At 43.2% G+C, this 17,461-nt stretch overlaps 2 protein-coding genes across 3 annotated transcripts in view; one reads left to right on the plus strand and one right to left on the minus strand.

Annotated features, from left to right (window-relative positions):
• The window catches only part of PURG (purine rich element binding protein G), a 32,519-nt gene extending 25,394 nt beyond the window's left edge, over positions 1-7,125 (minus strand). Inside the window, exon 1 of the mRNA XM_083175087.1 lies at positions 6,948-7,125. The gene's annotated coding sequence lies outside the window, so the exon portion shown is untranslated. The remainder of the gene's footprint in view (positions 1-6,947) is intronic.
• A 22-nt stretch (positions 7,126-7,147) lies between these two features.
• Positions 7,148-17,461, plus strand: part of WRN (WRN RecQ like helicase) — a 109,012-nt gene continuing 98,698 nt past the window's right edge. Inside the window, exons 1-2 of one of the 2 annotated variants that reach the window (XM_083175069.1) lie at positions 7,148-7,399; positions 8,197-8,336. In XM_083175069.1, coding sequence (XP_083031195.1) covers positions 8,262-8,336 — 75 coding nt within the window. In that variant the 5' untranslated portion in view covers positions 7,148-7,399; positions 8,197-8,261. The remainder of the gene's footprint in view (positions 7,400-8,196; positions 8,337-17,461) is intronic. The other variant, XM_083175077.1, reaches the window with a different exon arrangement.

Consider the following 17,461-nt stretch of genomic DNA (forward strand, 5'->3'; position numbering starts at 1 on the left):
AAAAAATCCAATTTATAACGTCAGATCGGTTGTCGGAAACTGACCCAGATTGTCAAATTCACAGACCGTTTGACAATCCACGGACGTTTTTGCCGACGTGCCCACTGTCCAACACTTGACAATCGGAACATTGAATTTTGGCTGTCGAATTAGATGAGTTGAGCAAAAATGGCCAAGGATTCTGACTGTTGGGACGTTCCAGAAGTCGGAATCCCAGACTGAATACCCCCCCCCCCCCCCAAGTATCCCATCAGTTGCCAACTGCCATGTTACAGGCTGTGAGGCTTAGTACATCTGCACCAGGATGGGTGTCATATCTGCAAAATAGTCCACCTGTATCTCGGCGGGCGTTCGTCCTGGCTGCTTAGCGAGCTGTACTGAAGCAAGACCGTTGCACATTAAGAGTATATATGTGGATTTAGTAAAGCTTCTAAAACAGACATGTGGCGGTGTTGTCCATAGCAACCAATGACATTTTGCTTATTATTTTGTAGACTGTAATAAAGTATATAGCTAGAATCTGATAGCTTGCTATGGGCAACACCACAACTTGTCTGTTCTAGAAGCTTTTGTTAATCTATTCTATAATCTTTAAAAATTGCATAAAGATGTAAGTAGTGGTTTCCCTACACACCTATATCATTTTCATTCAAGCGTTTGATCGACACTACTCCAGACTGAATGTCCCCAAACTACAGCCGATATGTGTGTACACACCTATACAATCTTACTTGCAGCGTCTGATCTCTCCCATCCACTCGCGTAAGAAAATTATTGCAAGAACAGCCGGCTTATCGATGGAATGTGCATACACACTGCACCTTTGTTCCGATATGGGCCTGTTAGGTCGCATGACTATTAAACTGCACATAAGATTCAGGGTATGGGTGATTAGGTCGACATGCATTGGATTAACCACTGAAGGTCGACACAAGCATTAGGTCAACAATAACCAGGATGATTTTTTTATGTCTTTATATCCCAAAAGTCGACATGGACACCCAGAGGCAAGTTCGAGTTTGTTGTCTACCACCTCATACAGGTTGTATGTCAACATTCACCTGTGCGTATCATCTCAGAGTCCAGCAGCATTGCTGGCTGCAGCATGGGCTGAGTGGTACCAGGTAGGAGCTGTCCTGTCCTCTATTGCAGATGTTACTAGGGCTCCTGGTATAGAGTCAATTAACTACAGGTGTGCCGGACAGATGATGATTTACATGCAGGTGTTCCTTTAGGGCAGGCATGTCCAACCTGCGGCCCTCCAGATGTGCTAAAACTACACATCCCAGCATGCCTTGCCACAATTTGGCTATTAGGGAATGCTAGAATGATGGCAATGCATGCTGGGATGTGTAGTTTTAGCACATCTGGAGGGCCGCAGGTTGGACATGCCTGCTTTAGGGCTTGGAGCCCGGAGGCTGGAGCCTCCATTGCTTTTTAGAGTTACGCCTCTGGTATATCCTGTCTATGGAGGAAGCATCCAATATACAATATTTTGGGTGCACTGCGTAGGTTGCTACTGGCAGAATGTGCACACAGGGGGGACAAAAGTGCACAGAGCTTTCCTAAGGTACCAGCAGTGTACAGTGTGGCGACTTGCATACCAGTTCTGGTCTTCGCATGAGATGCTAATTTTCTGACAGTAAATAAATTTGCACATAACAGACTAAGGAGCAGATTTATTAAACCTATTGAAGGGATAAAAAGTGTAAGGTGATCACGCATAAGTTACATTTTGTAAAACCCAGCCTGTAACTTACAGTTAGGAGCTGACTGGCTGGCGTATTGTCACGGGCCACATTATCACTTCACCAGGCTTAATAAATCTGTACCTCTAGGAGGTGAAGCAATAATATGCATAATTCAGAAACCTGTACGTATAGTTGTCCTAAACTCAGGTAGAATATGGGGAACCCACCAGTGTTCAGTAGAAAAGTGGCTGGTGTGGCTTTTCCTGATGTACGATATCTTTGCTCAAAGGAAAATCCTGTAGTGCTCCTACTGTATCTCAACTCCCTGATCGCCTTGAGGTGTCCTATTGTTCTCATGGGGTAGGTCAGGTGTCAGTGTTTTCCAGCAGGGGTTAGGCCACAGGGCAGCATCAAGTGGGTCTAGCAATCCACGCTGGGTGCCTCAGACAGAAGTGAATCACATCACACAGTACAAAAAGTGCAGCATGTACTTTTTGTACTAGATCAGTGGTAGTCAACTCCAGTCCTCGAGAGCTACCAACAGTGCAGGTTTTCTAGCTCACCTCACATAATCACAAGTGAAGTATTTAGCTCCACCTGTGGATATTTTAAAATGTGTCAGTCTGTAATATGTGCACCTGTGAGGTGAGCTGGAAAACATGAACTGTTGTTGGCTACCCCTGTACTAGATCATATATAGTACAGAGCACATCGCTCCGTTTATGGGCACCATAAAGGCTCCCATACTCTACGCGATTTGTGCCCAACTTCACCTGATTGCAGTGGATCGGGCAGAGAATTTAGATGAAATTGGCACAAATCGCATGTGTATGACATCCTATACAACAGGGGTTCTCAACCTCGGTCCTCAAGGACCGCCAACAGTGCACGTTTTCATTAGTCACTGACACATTTTTAAAGATCACAGGTGGAGCCAATTACTTCACCTGTGATTCTGTGTGGAGACCTGCAAAATGTGAACTGTTGGGGCTCCTTGAGGACTGAGGCTGAAAACCACTGCTATAGAATAAGCGTTCCCGTGTGGATCGGATCAGAGCCAGAGATTATACATGCTGCACTTAAGATAAGATATACCGTGTGTGCTTTTTAGCTGTATCACATCCAATGCGAGGGGATGCCGAGAGCCAGGCAGGGCAACGCCAGGAGAATTTAACATTTTTCTTAAAAACATGCAAATGAATAGGCTCCACTGATTAGTTGAGAGACCTATGTCAGCCAATTTGTGGCGGCCCACTCATTTGTATGTTTTTTTTGTTTTCTCCTGCAGTCCCCACCCCCCACACAGGCATCCAGCTCCCCCTGCCTGCAGCTCCCTGGGAGTACACGTGCCAAACTGTACATGAGCCCTCCTGGGGGGCTGCCAGGGAAATCAGAGCAGACATCCTTAGGATAAGTCTGCCTAGTGTATGGGGGCCTTAATATGGCATGGTTGACTCACCAGAGACCCATGCTTCGGTAGGCATGCAGGCCACTTTTAGTTCCAGTGGCGACTACAGTGATGGTGTTGCAGAGCACTCAGATAATCAATACTCCTTTTTATGATTTTTTTTAAATATCATCCAAAAATATGCCCGCAATACTTCATTTTTTTTCTCAATTGGAGGTGGACATACTTATGTCCCCCTGCAGCAATAGAGAACTTGCAAAATTGAAAGCGCTACTAAAAGGGAGTAGAAAAGGATCCCTCTTTCCTTACATTGGGCCTAATTCATCATGGATCGCTAATCAGGGAAATGCAGAGGACTGCAAGAAGAAAGCTGCCACCCAGTGTGAAAAATGCCCTTTGCAAAACTGCGAATGGTTCACTAACCGATGAGGTCTATTCGCAATTCCCAAAACATTGAAGAGATTTTGCATTCTGTGCAAATGTGAGTAGGTCTGAGGCTTCCATTAATCTGCAACCGAGACAGGCTGGAAGTGGTCAGTGCGAACATCAAAGACCATCCTAAAAAATGCCTGCATTCTGTCAACCACGCCCAAGAAATGGCAGGTTTCCTCCCCCCCCAAACGCTGGCTTCCTGTCAGTTAAGCTCCAGTCATTCGCACTTTCAGTTGCCATTTCCCCTCGTACATGCACAGTCGTTCAATTATTGCTCTATTTGTGAATTCTCTAATTAGGGATCCATGCTGATATAGGTCCATGGTTCCCTATGGCTGTAGGAAATTCTCGGCCACATTAAAACAAGATCAGATTTATTTGATGATCCAAAGGTCGAATTTTGCTTCCTAAAGAGTGTACAGAACCAAATGAAATGGTTCTATATCACAGACTATGTACTGTGGCACAAAACTGGTAATCGACGGCATAGTTATAATTCTTTAAGTGCTATATATCTCGATCACCTCTTAGAAAATACAGAATATTCCAGGATTTTTTTCTTTTTTGGGGGTGATGCTGACCACTCCAATAAAGTCCAGTCCAGTATGTATAAAATACCGTGTAGAGCAATAGAGTCTGTTGCGCTTTGAAGCTTGTTAACTACAGTTAGCGCAGAAATCATTAGTTAAGCGAATACAAGACATGCACAGTGTTGAGGGATTTGTTCACAAGTAACAGTGTTCATTCTATCACCCGCCATCTTTGAAAACACATGCAGATCCTCTTCCCTGCCTGGGGTGTCACTGTCTGCTTTAGTGCTTCTAGCACAGTGTGGTCTGTATATAAGCATTAATATGCAAACCAGACCTGTGCTAGAAACACCACAGCAGACAGTGACACCCCAGGCAGGGAAGAGGAACTGCATGGGTTTTTAAAGATGGTGGGTGATAGAATGAACACTAAGTTTCATACAGATGTGTTCACAGATTTAAAAGGGAGGACCAGATTTAGCTTTCTCAAGAGTTGAGGAGAGGACAAGTTGCCCATGCCAATAAGTCAGCTCCTACGTAGAAGTAATAAAGAACGTTACATGGATAAGTAGAAGCATCATAGTTACTATGAGCAACTTTGCCACTCTTCAGGCTTGTGAAAACCATTGGCAAGCATTTTGTTTTCTTATAACAAGCAGACACATGCATTTGTTCTGCACTGCATTTTGTATCAACTATGCTTGGTTTGTAACTAATTAATGAGGTGTTTGGTTAATTACAGACCCAATCTTCCCCACTGATAACATCATTAGAATGTAAACGCTATCTCCTTGTCCATTTCCTTCCCCCTTCCTTGTGTTATGTCACTTATATGTTCGGTACTACATTATGGGGTACATTTACTAAAGCTTCTGAAAATTAATATTCTATTGCATCCTATAAAATTATAGACAGAATCTGATTGGTTGCTATGGACTTTCATTTTTAGAAGCTTTTGTACATTTACCCCTATGTTTATTTTGTTATATTCATAGCTCTTAAATATTCTACATTTGCTTCTGCTGATTGGAAATCTACATTTATTACTACTTTTCCATTCCTTTATTACAGGGCTGGGCAACACCGGCCCTCCAGATGTTGATGAACTACACATCCCAGCATGCCTTGCATCAGTTTCAGCATGGCCACATAGCAAGACTAATGCAAAGCATCCTGGGATGTGTAGTTCATTAACATCTGGAGGGCCGGTGTTGCCCAGCCCTGCCCGATTGTAAGGCTACAGTGAAATTATGGTGAGCCTTTAAAAAAAAAAAAAAAAAAATATATATATATATATATATATATATATATATATATATATATATATATATATATATATATATATATATATATATATATATATATATTACCATATTGCAGGGGGTTCTCAAACTTGTTCCTCAGGACCCCACACAGTGCACATTTTCCAGGTCTCCCGCCAGGTGCATTCATTACTCATTGACACATTTAAAAACATCCACAGGTGGAGCTAATCTCACTTGTGATTCTGTGAGGAGGCCTGCAAAACATACACTGTGTGGGCCTCAGGGCTGTTTCACACAGTACGGTTCCTGCCGCACGGTGAAATCCCGTACGGCCAGGGAGCCGTGCCGCACTCAGCAGTTGTGAATGGACACTATTGTGTCCATTCACACGGGACGGCCACGGCCCGGCCGCACGGCTGCAGCCGGATCCCCCCACTGGAAGGGACGGCTGCCGGGCTGTGGCCATCCCTGCCATTATAAAATTCTGAGTGCGGCGCGGCTCCCTGACCGTACGGGATTTCACCGTGCGGCAGGAACCGTACTGTGTGAAACAGCCCTCAGGACCGAGTTTGAGAACCTGCACAATATAGTATAATTCAGTCACATATACTACAGCTTTCCAGGGACATTTAGCTTACTTCACATTTAAACTAAATATCCCAGAAAATACTTAAAATCAAAAGGACATGACCTGTGGTAATTATGGACATTAAAGGTTCAGCAGAGCCAAATATTAATTCGAGCAAACGCTTATAGTCCATCACTTTTCATAAATTTTACCCATTGACATACTGTATATGAAAAAATTGCTGTATGGGGCTATTTTATTAAACCGTGTGAAATGCAAGAATAGAATGAACAGATTATAAGGAGCAGTGGCATTTATCCATGCATGTGCCTTCCTTGGGTTGAGCTGCACCAGGCAATGAAACCATAACGGTAAAAAGAAGTCATTGACATCTGTGGAACAAGCAAGACATTTTTTTTTATTTAGTCAATGAAGCTGTCCATGGTCCTGCTACGACTTTTGACATAAACATCACACTGACACTAGAGTTACTAACAGGTAAAGGTGCAAACTTGCACATAACCAGATGAAGGTTGACTGGACTTGAGATGGCCTAGGAGTTAAAGCAGCATAACCAATGGATTGTGTACATACCCAGCAAAGACACATACTTATACCTACCTACTCTCCAACACATGCTGTTATTCCGGGCCATGGGCACTGCCACTGGGGGGTCCTACTGCAAGTGGCCTTTCTCCATGGAGCTGATGTGAATGCGATGTTTACCTGACGAAAACCACGATGACACCTCCGCTTGTGTTTGTGTGTGTGGCCTGGGCAGGGATATGGGTCGCACAGATATTGGGGGCAATAAGACAATAAGGACTGACCCACATAATACAATCAGGTGTCTGCTCTGCGTATGATGGATTAATTCTATATATAGCACAGTGCAAAACCGGTGCATGCCCTGACCAACACATCCTACAGCAGCCCTCCCCTGACCTTGCAGCTTCCCCCATCACTACAGCGCAGAGTACACTCACAGCTGGGTGCACCGTCCCCTCTGTCACACGTACGCTGCCCGCACCCAAAAGACACGGCGCTACTCACTGTCACACGCCTTGCATGGCGGGCCGCCCAGCTCCCCGGTGCAGCAGCAGCAGCCTGGAGATGACCGCTCCGCCCGCTTTCATGGCCGACCTGGAATGACTGCTCCATCTGCGCGTTGGCGCAGAATTACGTCACCGCCTATGGATGGCAAGGTCCCGGAGACAGGCTTGACATAGCGGAAATTGTCTGCGGGAGTGAGGCATGCCGGGGTGAATGAGCACCAATCAGAAGTGCGTCTACACTGCTGGCGGAAGTGTTTGTCCTTGGAAGCTTCAGCTGAGCGCGGGACAGCTTGGTGGCCGAACACACAGTTGTGCGCTCCCGGTGTCAGTGCTGGAAACATGCCGGGTATCCAGCGTGTACGATGTCATAGGCGCCGGCGAGTGGCGAGTAGCACCAGTTAGCCGCATCCCTGCAGCATCCTGTTGCATGAGATCCAGGCTACGTATCAGGTACCATGGGCTATGGATGGAGGAGCACTGCTGCAGTGGGTACTTAACTCAAGGTTGCCTACCTGACCCTCTCCTTCAGGGAGAAAATCAGAATCAACTTTATTGGCCATGTATGCTTGCGCACACTAGGAATTTTTTGTGGATTTACAGTACAGCATCAAGCAGGGATGAAGGGGGGGGGGGGGGGGGGGGGTGAAGGCATTACATACATTACATTAAGACATTACATGTGGGGAACACATACCCGCCGAGCTGCACAGTGCCTAGGCAGCCATCAGCGGCGCCACTGGTCGCCAAAACAGCCAGGTAGGTAACAATACAAGCAGAGAGACAGTACAGTTATCACACATGGAACATATTTGGCTGAGCTGCACAGCTCCTAGGCAGCCATCAGTGGCGCCATCTTGATCATGCTGCTCAAAGGCAGCAGTAATAATATTATTTTCATGGCAACTGAAGCCACCAGCGACCAGTGGCGCCGCTGATGGCTGCCTAGGCGCTGCACAGCTCTGTTCCTGAACTTCCCTGGTAATGTATGATTGCCATCACCTGTGGTGAGCTAGGTATTTAATAAGAAAGGTGTTTTACCACAGGTGATGGCAATCATACATTACCAGGGAAGCCCAGGAACAGAGCATTTTGTCCCTGAAGGAGAGGGTCAGGTAGGCAACCCCGAAAACTGTCACAGGGTTGTGCGTCTGTATTGCAGCTAATCCTGTGTAACTTGCAGTAATTAATATGCTAGTATGTATATATGTTCATCCTGGTGATGAAACTGTCATACTTTTTTCTTAAAGGTATTGATTCCTGATTGGATATTATATTAAAACTTTGCAATTCCGGCTATTATCTAACTTCTAAAATGACTGGTGAAGTCCGGAAGCTTCCTGTCTGGATGTCAGATCAGAATGCATGCGGCACAAGTGAGACCACAAAGGCAAGTACACATTTATTTAAATGGTACAGGTTCAGGACCTGGGTTAGTATAGCTAAACTACTCCATAATTAGCTACTTTTGAAAATTAGTTTCAGGGAGATTCCAGGTGCTCCTGGGCGAACGCTCCTTTCACACTCGCCTGGGCGTATGCTCCAGTATAAGAAGGCATGGGGCAGCAACAGTGGAATGCCAAGTGTTTTATGTGCATCAATAAAAACACTGTCGGGCAGTTGACGTCAGCTCCTGCCTCGTACTCCGCCATCTCCTGCCAGGATAAAAGTCAGTTTTGACTGAGTTTTATCTGTGAAGGGGAAAAAAAAAATTAGATGGTGAGCGACTGATGTGAGTGGGTGTGTAAGCTTACACATCCCCTTGCATGCTAATGAGGGGGATTCGCACATCAGGGGGCAGGTGTTTGGCGGGGCAGCCGGTGGCATTTAAATGCTCACTAGGCTGCGAATATAAGCAGCCTAGTCAACAGGTCTGAATCAGGCCCATAGTGCACACACATTTATTCCTCCCATATTACAGCCCCCTCCCCAGTACACACAGCACTCACCTGGCTGCGTTGCTCCTTCCAGGGGAGTGCAGGGACCCTGCAGTGTGGTGAGGGGGAAGCAGCATAGGGCAGCCGGTAACACAGGAGCAGGATTGATGCAGAGTGTGGTGGGTGGGGCCAACCTCAGTGAAGCCCTGGCTGCTGACTGACTTTCCAGCTCCTCCCATCCACAGACTTCCTCACTGTGACAGCAGCTCAGCCACCGCTCCCCACAACCCCACAGTGGCCAGTTTGGATGTTAGCGGGGTAGCAGGAGGCTGATATAAAAGTCGGGACCCCACTTCTGAATGCGGGAGGGTAGGCATGTCTGAACTACTCCAGGACAGCAATAAACAGGTCCATGATATTAAGTAATATGTTAACACTTCAATGGCTACTTCCTACTAATGTAATGTTTTCGTGACCTGATACTAATGTACCACATTTTTGTATCTTCTTCCTAATTGAACACTTTTCAGTGTCCTCACTGGAGAATTAAGGAGACATTTCAGCAGAGGACCTGTCCCCATTGGTGATGAGACATGTCTGCAGAAGAACTGACATGCTTCTGTTGTAATTCTAACAGCCAGCACCTCCGACACCTCCCACACAGTCCCCGCAAACCGCAGCTAGAGAGGATATGTCTGCAGAGGGCCCGGACCACAGACATGCTCCCAAGGCAATGCTTCTGGCTGTACAGAACTCACCACCACTGAAAAATAGATCTGTTTCCGCTATCCTCCAAACAATGAGGACACTGACAAGTATTCAATTAGGAGGGAAAGAGAAAATACAGAGAATGTTGTATTAGTAAGAATTAGCAGTTTAAGGGATAATCCTATTGGTTTTGAATAGCTTACAGAGGATGTGAGTTCCCATTGCAATGGTGTGTAAACTCCGTAATGACACCTGAACTTCCCCACACGTTCGCTTCAAGTGGTAGACTTGTACATCCTTGCTGAGGCCCTTCTGTGCCTGAACCAAAACCTGCACATTCGGCAGTAGCGTAAGCGCAGCCAGCGTCAGCCACATTTACTCGCGATGTGAGCTGTTGAGAGTAAACCAAATGTGTTAACTAGCACTCTTACTGATAATCTGAAGCAGTTTATTTATGCTTACCCAAGTGGCCTCATTTTTCTGAACTTGAACAGGTGCGGGAGTAGCGTACAGCTGATTCAGCTGTTTGGGATCGCGCACACCAACCTGCATACAAGTGGGGCGTAACACTGAGTCCTCAGTCATACTAGGACCGTGTGCGCTACCCAGTGATGCCTCCCCATGTCCCTGGCTGGAAGACACACTGTAGTGCAGATAGACGTAGGAGCTGGGTAATACCGCAGCTCGGAACTTTACCAGTGGCAGAGTCTAGGAGAGCAGGGTAGAGCACACAGAAACGGAGGCGTGGGCAGCGGTACAGCTGCCCGACTATAGATCAGTCTCTGGCAGAGGGCGAGAGGTCCACACGACCATGGTGGCAGGACAGATTTCTGGGCAGGGATCGTCTTCTTTCTGTGTGATACAGAGACAGTGAGACGCGGGCAGCGACGGTGGCAGTGCATCTGCCTGATTTAAAAGATCAGTCACCCGGCAGAGGGTGAGAGGTCCATATGGCTGCAGTGGCAGATTTTTGGGGATACCCGGGAACTACATCTAATCCCTAATAATCATTTTGGTACTTATGTAATATCTGGACTCCCATTTTTCTTATGAGACCGCGTCCCCTCGTGGGGCTCGCTGCGCTCACCACGCTTCGGGCACGGTGGCTCGCTGCGCTCGCCACACTATATAAAATCAACTCCATGCGTAGTTGGATAGTAGGGGTATGAAAAAATGGGGTGCATTTAACATGGGAGTCCAGATAATACATAAGTACCATCATTTTACTATTTGAGGTACACCAAAAGGTCAGGTGGTTTATATCTATATTTATGTCTGAAAAGTGACATCATTTGTATAATATATTTAATGCTTTTTTTTTAATTTTGATATTTTATTCGTATGTGTTTTTTTGCATTTTTTTCTGGACATACTAAGTGATATATGCAAATATCCTTTTAAAAACAAAGATGACTTGGTCTTTCATCAATTGGAAATTGAATGGTTATTTGGGACTATTTTGAGACATTAAGTTATGTCTAAACCTAAGGAGTAGCGCTGTAAGAGACCCTCAAACTTTTCCAAATGTTTCTTGTCCTATAGTTTGAAGTTGAACTATTTTTGAGGGACAAGCAGCAGTAGGGCAGAGTTTAGCGCTTAAGTTTTTTTTTTTCAAAAGCTTTACTTTAAAGTAATGGAGGTTGGCTCCACAAAAACATTTAGCCAATTTTATGTACTTTATTACTGTGTTTTGCAGCTCTTAAAAAAATATAAAAAATGAAGAAGCAGTTTGCCCAGCTCCCTTCATTAAATATGGTTTCAAATGTACTGTTCAAGAACTGCAGAGACTGAGTAATAGGTAGTCTCTGTTACAGGGTCACTGTGTTCGAGCATATATTGTCAAAATGTGGACAAATCATTTAATTTCTTTTTTTAATAGTTGTGTTTGGTCATTTCTCAATTATCATTTTAATTATCTATTACTTAAAACCCATTAGAAAAAATATCTAATTAAATTAAAGATCTTTTAATTTATTTTGTTTAAAAAAAAATGAAATAAAAAAATAGATCTCAAATTTCGTGAGCTCATAATGTTTAGGGAGGAAATCAGTTGTGCCATTCAGACGTGATGTGCTGTTGCAGAGCAGCACATCTCAGCAACAGACATTGCAGGTTTTTCCTCTCACGCCATAGAGGTGTACTGGAACTGCCATTTCTAATGTGCATAGCTGAACATTAGGAGATGCTCTGCTCCTTTTTGCCAGCAATAACATTTCCTCATTAATTGAATCTGTTTTAGTCATTTTTAATGTGTTAACCTATGGTGTAGTCTAGTGCAGGTGGATTTAAAGAGAAATTAATGATAATAAATAAAAGTGTTAAATAAAAAAAGAACTACAAACCACTTGAATGCATTTCACAGGGAGCGTACACGTGAAACGTGTACAAGTGATCATTATTGTAATTCTGTGGATGAGTGAATCATTTTACAGTGGAATTAATTTGAAGATGTCTACCCTGGAATTATTTTTGAATGCTGTTTAATATTATACAGTTGTTACTTTACCTACTGCAGTATGGATTTCTACATACGTTCCATCATAACTGCTTCAAAATACCATTTGCAACAGTGAATGGCAGTATATTGTGTAAAGATCCAGCTAAGTGATGAAATGACTGGAGAAATAAACTAAAATAATATAATAAAGTAGCCAGCAGTATAGACCATTGGACAATAGGTCACTGAATTAGTTATCACCAAGGTAATATACACCAGAGCACTAATTGTAATACAATAGAAATATGGTAGACTGTCCTAGTAAATCAGGCCACTGTAGGGTGATATACACTATAAAAGTAAAAAAATTCTGTACGCCACTGTGAGGATATTCTAGATTCAATAACAAAATCCATGGTTTCCATAGTAATACCATCCAGGTGCATGTAAAGGAGGGGTAATACTGAGTAAGTAAAAAATCCATGGTTTCCCCCAGCTCACTGAATGGTATTAGTAACCAGTCTAGAAGACTACATGATAATAGAATTCATAGATATTGGTTACATGTATTTTGCGCAAAAATTATGTGTATGCCCAATACACCCTGCACCTAGATATAGCGCTAGGGACCCCCATAATACAGAGAAGCCTTGATGTTGGCTTGGGGGCTTACACATAATTTTGTGCAAAATATATGTAACCAATATCTCAGAATTTTATTATCATGCAGTGTTCTAGACTGGTTACTAATTCCATTCAGTGAGCTGAGGGAAACAATGGATTTTTTACTTACTCAGTATTACCCCTCCTTTACATGCACCTGGATGGTATTACTAAACTAATTGAGCACCTGCCACGATCTATATGTCAGATGCAATAACAGTCTGTCACAAGTCCAAACTTCCTCTTGAAGTCTCAGCATCCTTTCCATCTAAATATATGAGGCCTTTAAACATTTTCCAAGCAGGAATACATTAATCTTACCAACACAAAGCCATGGTTTGTCCTAAAAAAAAGAACAACATAAAGTAGCTTTATAAAGTACAGAAAATGTATTCATTGTGGAATATATCATAGGTAGGTATTAGAAACCATGTGAAATGCAGCTTATATGATTTCTTTTGAAGAGCCCGGACACCCTTTCTGGGATCCTTTCAGGATTCAGATTCTCTGCACACTCAGGGTGAAATGTAATAGCCAGCCTGGTTATGCTTTTATGTTCTTTTTGCCTTTAAACACAGAATCCTATGACAAATTCATACCTTGTGATAACATAGCGCGAGTTGCGGTACAAACTTATCATAATTGCAGCAAGTTGGCGTGAGTTTGTACTCTCACAAAAACTTGTACACTTGCATTTGGCTCCTTACGTCTCACAGCCAGAAGCAACTTGTGTCACCTCCAATGCATTTCAACAGGATCATCTTTTATAAGGTGATGTTGTTGCTGGCCACATGTGGTGAGTTTCAAAGAAAGAAATGTTTATAAAATATGTAAATATTACATAATGCAACATGTTTTACATAACTAAAATACAAAAAATGCTTAGAAACATTAAAATTATGATTTGGTCACTTCTGGTTCCAGACCTCCAGCAAGAAATTATAGCAACCATAATTAAGTACCCAATCAGCAGCCTCCTGCTTTGCTTACATTGAGGACTGAAACAATCCTTCCTTGTGTAAAAAACAATCTGTGGTTGGATTTTCCAGGAACTGTGACTCAAGGGATGTATGGCATATAAGATTAGTCCCATGTAGCTAGTCCTTCAAATATCTGATGGGAAAATCTGAAAAGTGTAGTTAGATTTTAGTGATGTTGGTTAAGTTAATGCCCGCAATTGATCTAGATTGACAGTTTCTAGAAACCTGTACAGAGCAGTTTCCCATTAAAAAAAAATAGAATAAAAGTGTGAATGTGAAGAAGAATGTGTAGCAAATACAGTAATTTGAGGACATTTGTTCATTTGGCTCTACCAATATATGAAAGAGTAAGATGGTCTCATACCCTAAGTTCAACCACCATATCCCTAATTGCAAGAGTGACATTTTGTTTATAGAGATCAGTCAGGTTTTTAAGAAGACTAACTCCTGAATAATAAAGGACATTTATCACTGGTATATTTAGGCACTTGAGAGGGTCGTTTCTCTAAAGGTTGCTTCATAGGGAGGGGATAAAGTCCATGCCCCCAGGTCATACAACAGAAAGAAACCAATGGAAGCAGCTCTTATCCTATTATAAAAGTATTTTTAAATAACAACAGTGGGATAGTCTGAAAAAATATATATAATGTTCATCTATTGATAAAACATATTAAAAATAAGAATAAATATAAATTGCTTGGTTAGAGCAGCATAATTTCACGTTAGGGTAATCACAGTTGTTTTTCAATAGCACACACAGTCCCTCTGATAAAGAATTTTTAATGATGATCATTGATGGAATTTAAATAGGTGTGTAAATAGAGAATTCTGGGTACTTGGTAATAGATTTGATCTCACTGCTAGAGGCGTTCTTGTGGACCGTTGGTATACAATAGGTCCTCACAATAGTGTGGATGCTCCAAGATTAAATATTAGGCTTTGTATTTACGAATACTTTGTATTATACTTACCTGCTTCCTGTATTCTGGTCAAGTTCTCGGGCAATCCTACCAATTACCATATTCTGGTTCATGCTTCCAAGTTCCCAGAGTCCTCTATTGGGTCAACCCTTACACCCGTGGCTTATGGTTCCAACCAAGCCTTTGGCTTGACAGACTGTATTTCATTTGAAAAACAACTGATTTCCCTAACGCAGCGGTTCTCAAACTGTCTCAGCATGGGGTCGCAATTCTATGTTGCTGATCATAAGGCTGATGACTTTTCTAATCCAGTGATTAAAGGAGTCTGAAAAATCTGTTGAATAGTCTATTTTCCTTGCTCCTCACATTATTTTGTGGCTCCACAATCCTGCCATGCGTTTGCTGTTAGCTGACTACACATGTGACGTGATGACCTTCTGCAGTAACTTGCTGGGGTCCTGTAATTATTTTTATTGTTTGATTGGGTCTCAGAGCAAAATAGTTTGAGGACCCCTGCCCTAACATGACATTATGCTGCTCTAATCAAGCAATTCATAGTTACTGTATACTTCTTTCTCCATCATCCATATGGGTTACTGGGGTCTCAATACGATGGGGAATAGAGGGTCCTCCACAGTAGACAGGCACATAAAACTTTCTTCAGAACTGTTGTACTGGCTCCTCCCCTCTACATCCCCACCTAGAAGCCAGTTTAGAAAAATGTGTCGTCAGGAGAGGATGAACACTTCTGGAGCTCCAGAGAGTTTTTTTCATGTCAGCATGCAGGGCTCTGTTGTTGCGTCAGTGGGTCACGGATGTAGACTCCAAGATGAGTTGATTTCAAAAGCTACGGCTGGGAAATCTACCGGTTCTTACTGCATCTGGTTGTCACCTGAGTTTGAGTGACATTGTTTAACCAATGTTGTGACTTTGTTTACTAATATAATACAATAAAAGGTTAACCAGTTAGGTCACCAGTTCTTATTGTTGTTTGGGGTGTGCTGGTATGAATCTCACCACATATCATGTATCACATATCCTTTTCTCACATACGTTGATCCTCCTCCGGGCACAGTTTTCCTTAACTGGTTTGTGGGTGGGGACATAGATGGGAGGAGCCTGTACACCCGTTCTGAAGAAAGTTTTATGCGCCTGTCTCCTGCAGAGGATCCTCTATTCCCCATCGTATTGAGACCCCAGTATACCATATGGACTTTGAGAAAAGGATTTACCGGAAGGTATTAAATAGCAATTTTTAATGTTTTATCAAAAAAATGTACCTATATTTTTTTCAGACTATACTGCTGTTGTTATTTAAAAATACTTTTATAATAGTTTAAGCGCTACTTCCATTCCATTAGATAAGTTAGAAAAGATGAAGGAGTTTACAATGGAACTGCATGACTCCATCAAGGAACCAAATACCCAGTACAAGGGGAGTATTCCCACGTAATTATTAGTGTTAATTACAAGCCCAGAAGTGCTGCCATAAGAACAAATTTTGTCTTAATATACAAGTCAAAGAATTTGGAGAAGGTTGTCAAAAGTTGAATATTATCTGACTTGAATACCCTGGATTGATGGCCAAGGCTTTAGTATGTGAAGGATGGGATACAGTGCTAAATTATCAATTGTCAATGTCCCTGTTACAATCTTATCACTCAAGTCCCTTGAATAATAATGTAGTGTATGAAGCACAAAATAAAAAATAATAAAATTAAAAAATGTAATAAAATCAGGATGAAAAGCTTTAGCTGGATACACACTATAAGACTTTATTTTGTTAGACGCCGTGGCTACCTACCTGTTGCGTCCCTGAGTGCTCCTTCTGTTGTTCTTTCAGGAGGCTCAGGGACAGGGTCCGGCGGCCATCGGCAGTCAGCTCCTAATGGTCTGTGGTGGGTTTTGCTGGGGCAGGACAAACCTGCCCTGGCAGGTTTGTCCTGCCCCAGCAAAACCACCACTCACGGGGTTAACAGCGTTGTGAAATTGTAGTAAAGGTTTCTTTTTAATTATGACATAGGTGAGCGCATCTATGATTTCCTGTGTATATTTATTTCACAAAGTACTTTATATTTTTTTTCGGTACTGCTTTCCTAGCACGGCGCCCACGATCTAGATTGTATGTATGGGGCTGATATCTCAAGCATCTCGTGCATCTTATGTGTTTGTGCGGCATAAGATGCATGAGATGATGCAATCGACGTGATCGACGAGATTGACAGGATTTTTACATTGCAAGCATCTCATGCATCTCATGCATCTTGTGTGTTTGTGCGGCATAAGATGCATGAGATGATGCAATCGACGAGATTTTTACATTGGAATCAATGTAAAAAGGCCCCAAAACCCCAATTTTAATTACTAACCCCCCCTAATGGGTGACATGGCCCCCCCATTGTTAAAGCCACCCTACTATTGACGCCAACCCGAAGTGTGGCGAGCGCAGCGGTACGCGTCCTCCGACCTTTTCATACCCCCACTATCCACGTCAGCGTGGAGTTTATTTTATATAGTGTGGCGAGCGGACGCGGAATACATGTAAAGTAGTCCGCGTCCCCTCGTGGGGCTCGCCACGCTTTGGGCTCGGTGGCTCGCTGCGCTCGCCACACTATATAAAATCAACTCCATGCCGACGTGGATAGTGGGGGTATGAAAAGGTCGGAGGACGCGTACCGCCGCCCCTTGCGGGCTTGCTGCGCTCGCCACGCTTTGGGTTGGTGTTGATAGTGCTGGTGGCGTTAACAATGGTTATTGGGGGCTCACGATTTTTTATCTCATGGATCTCATGCATCTTATGGATGCATAAGATCCATGAGATTAAAAAATCGGGTCCATCGCATTGATTGTATGCCTTAAGTACCTTAAACTTAAGGCATACAATCAATGAGACGGGCGCCGTGCTAGGAAAGCAGTACCAAGTTTTCTTT

The sequence above is a fragment of the Crinia signifera genome, chromosome 1, assembly GCF_055691185.1.
Source record: "Crinia signifera chromosome 1, ASM5569118v1, whole genome shotgun sequence".
Classification (NCBI taxonomy): Eukaryota; Metazoa; Chordata; class Amphibia; order Anura; family Myobatrachidae; genus Crinia; species Crinia signifera.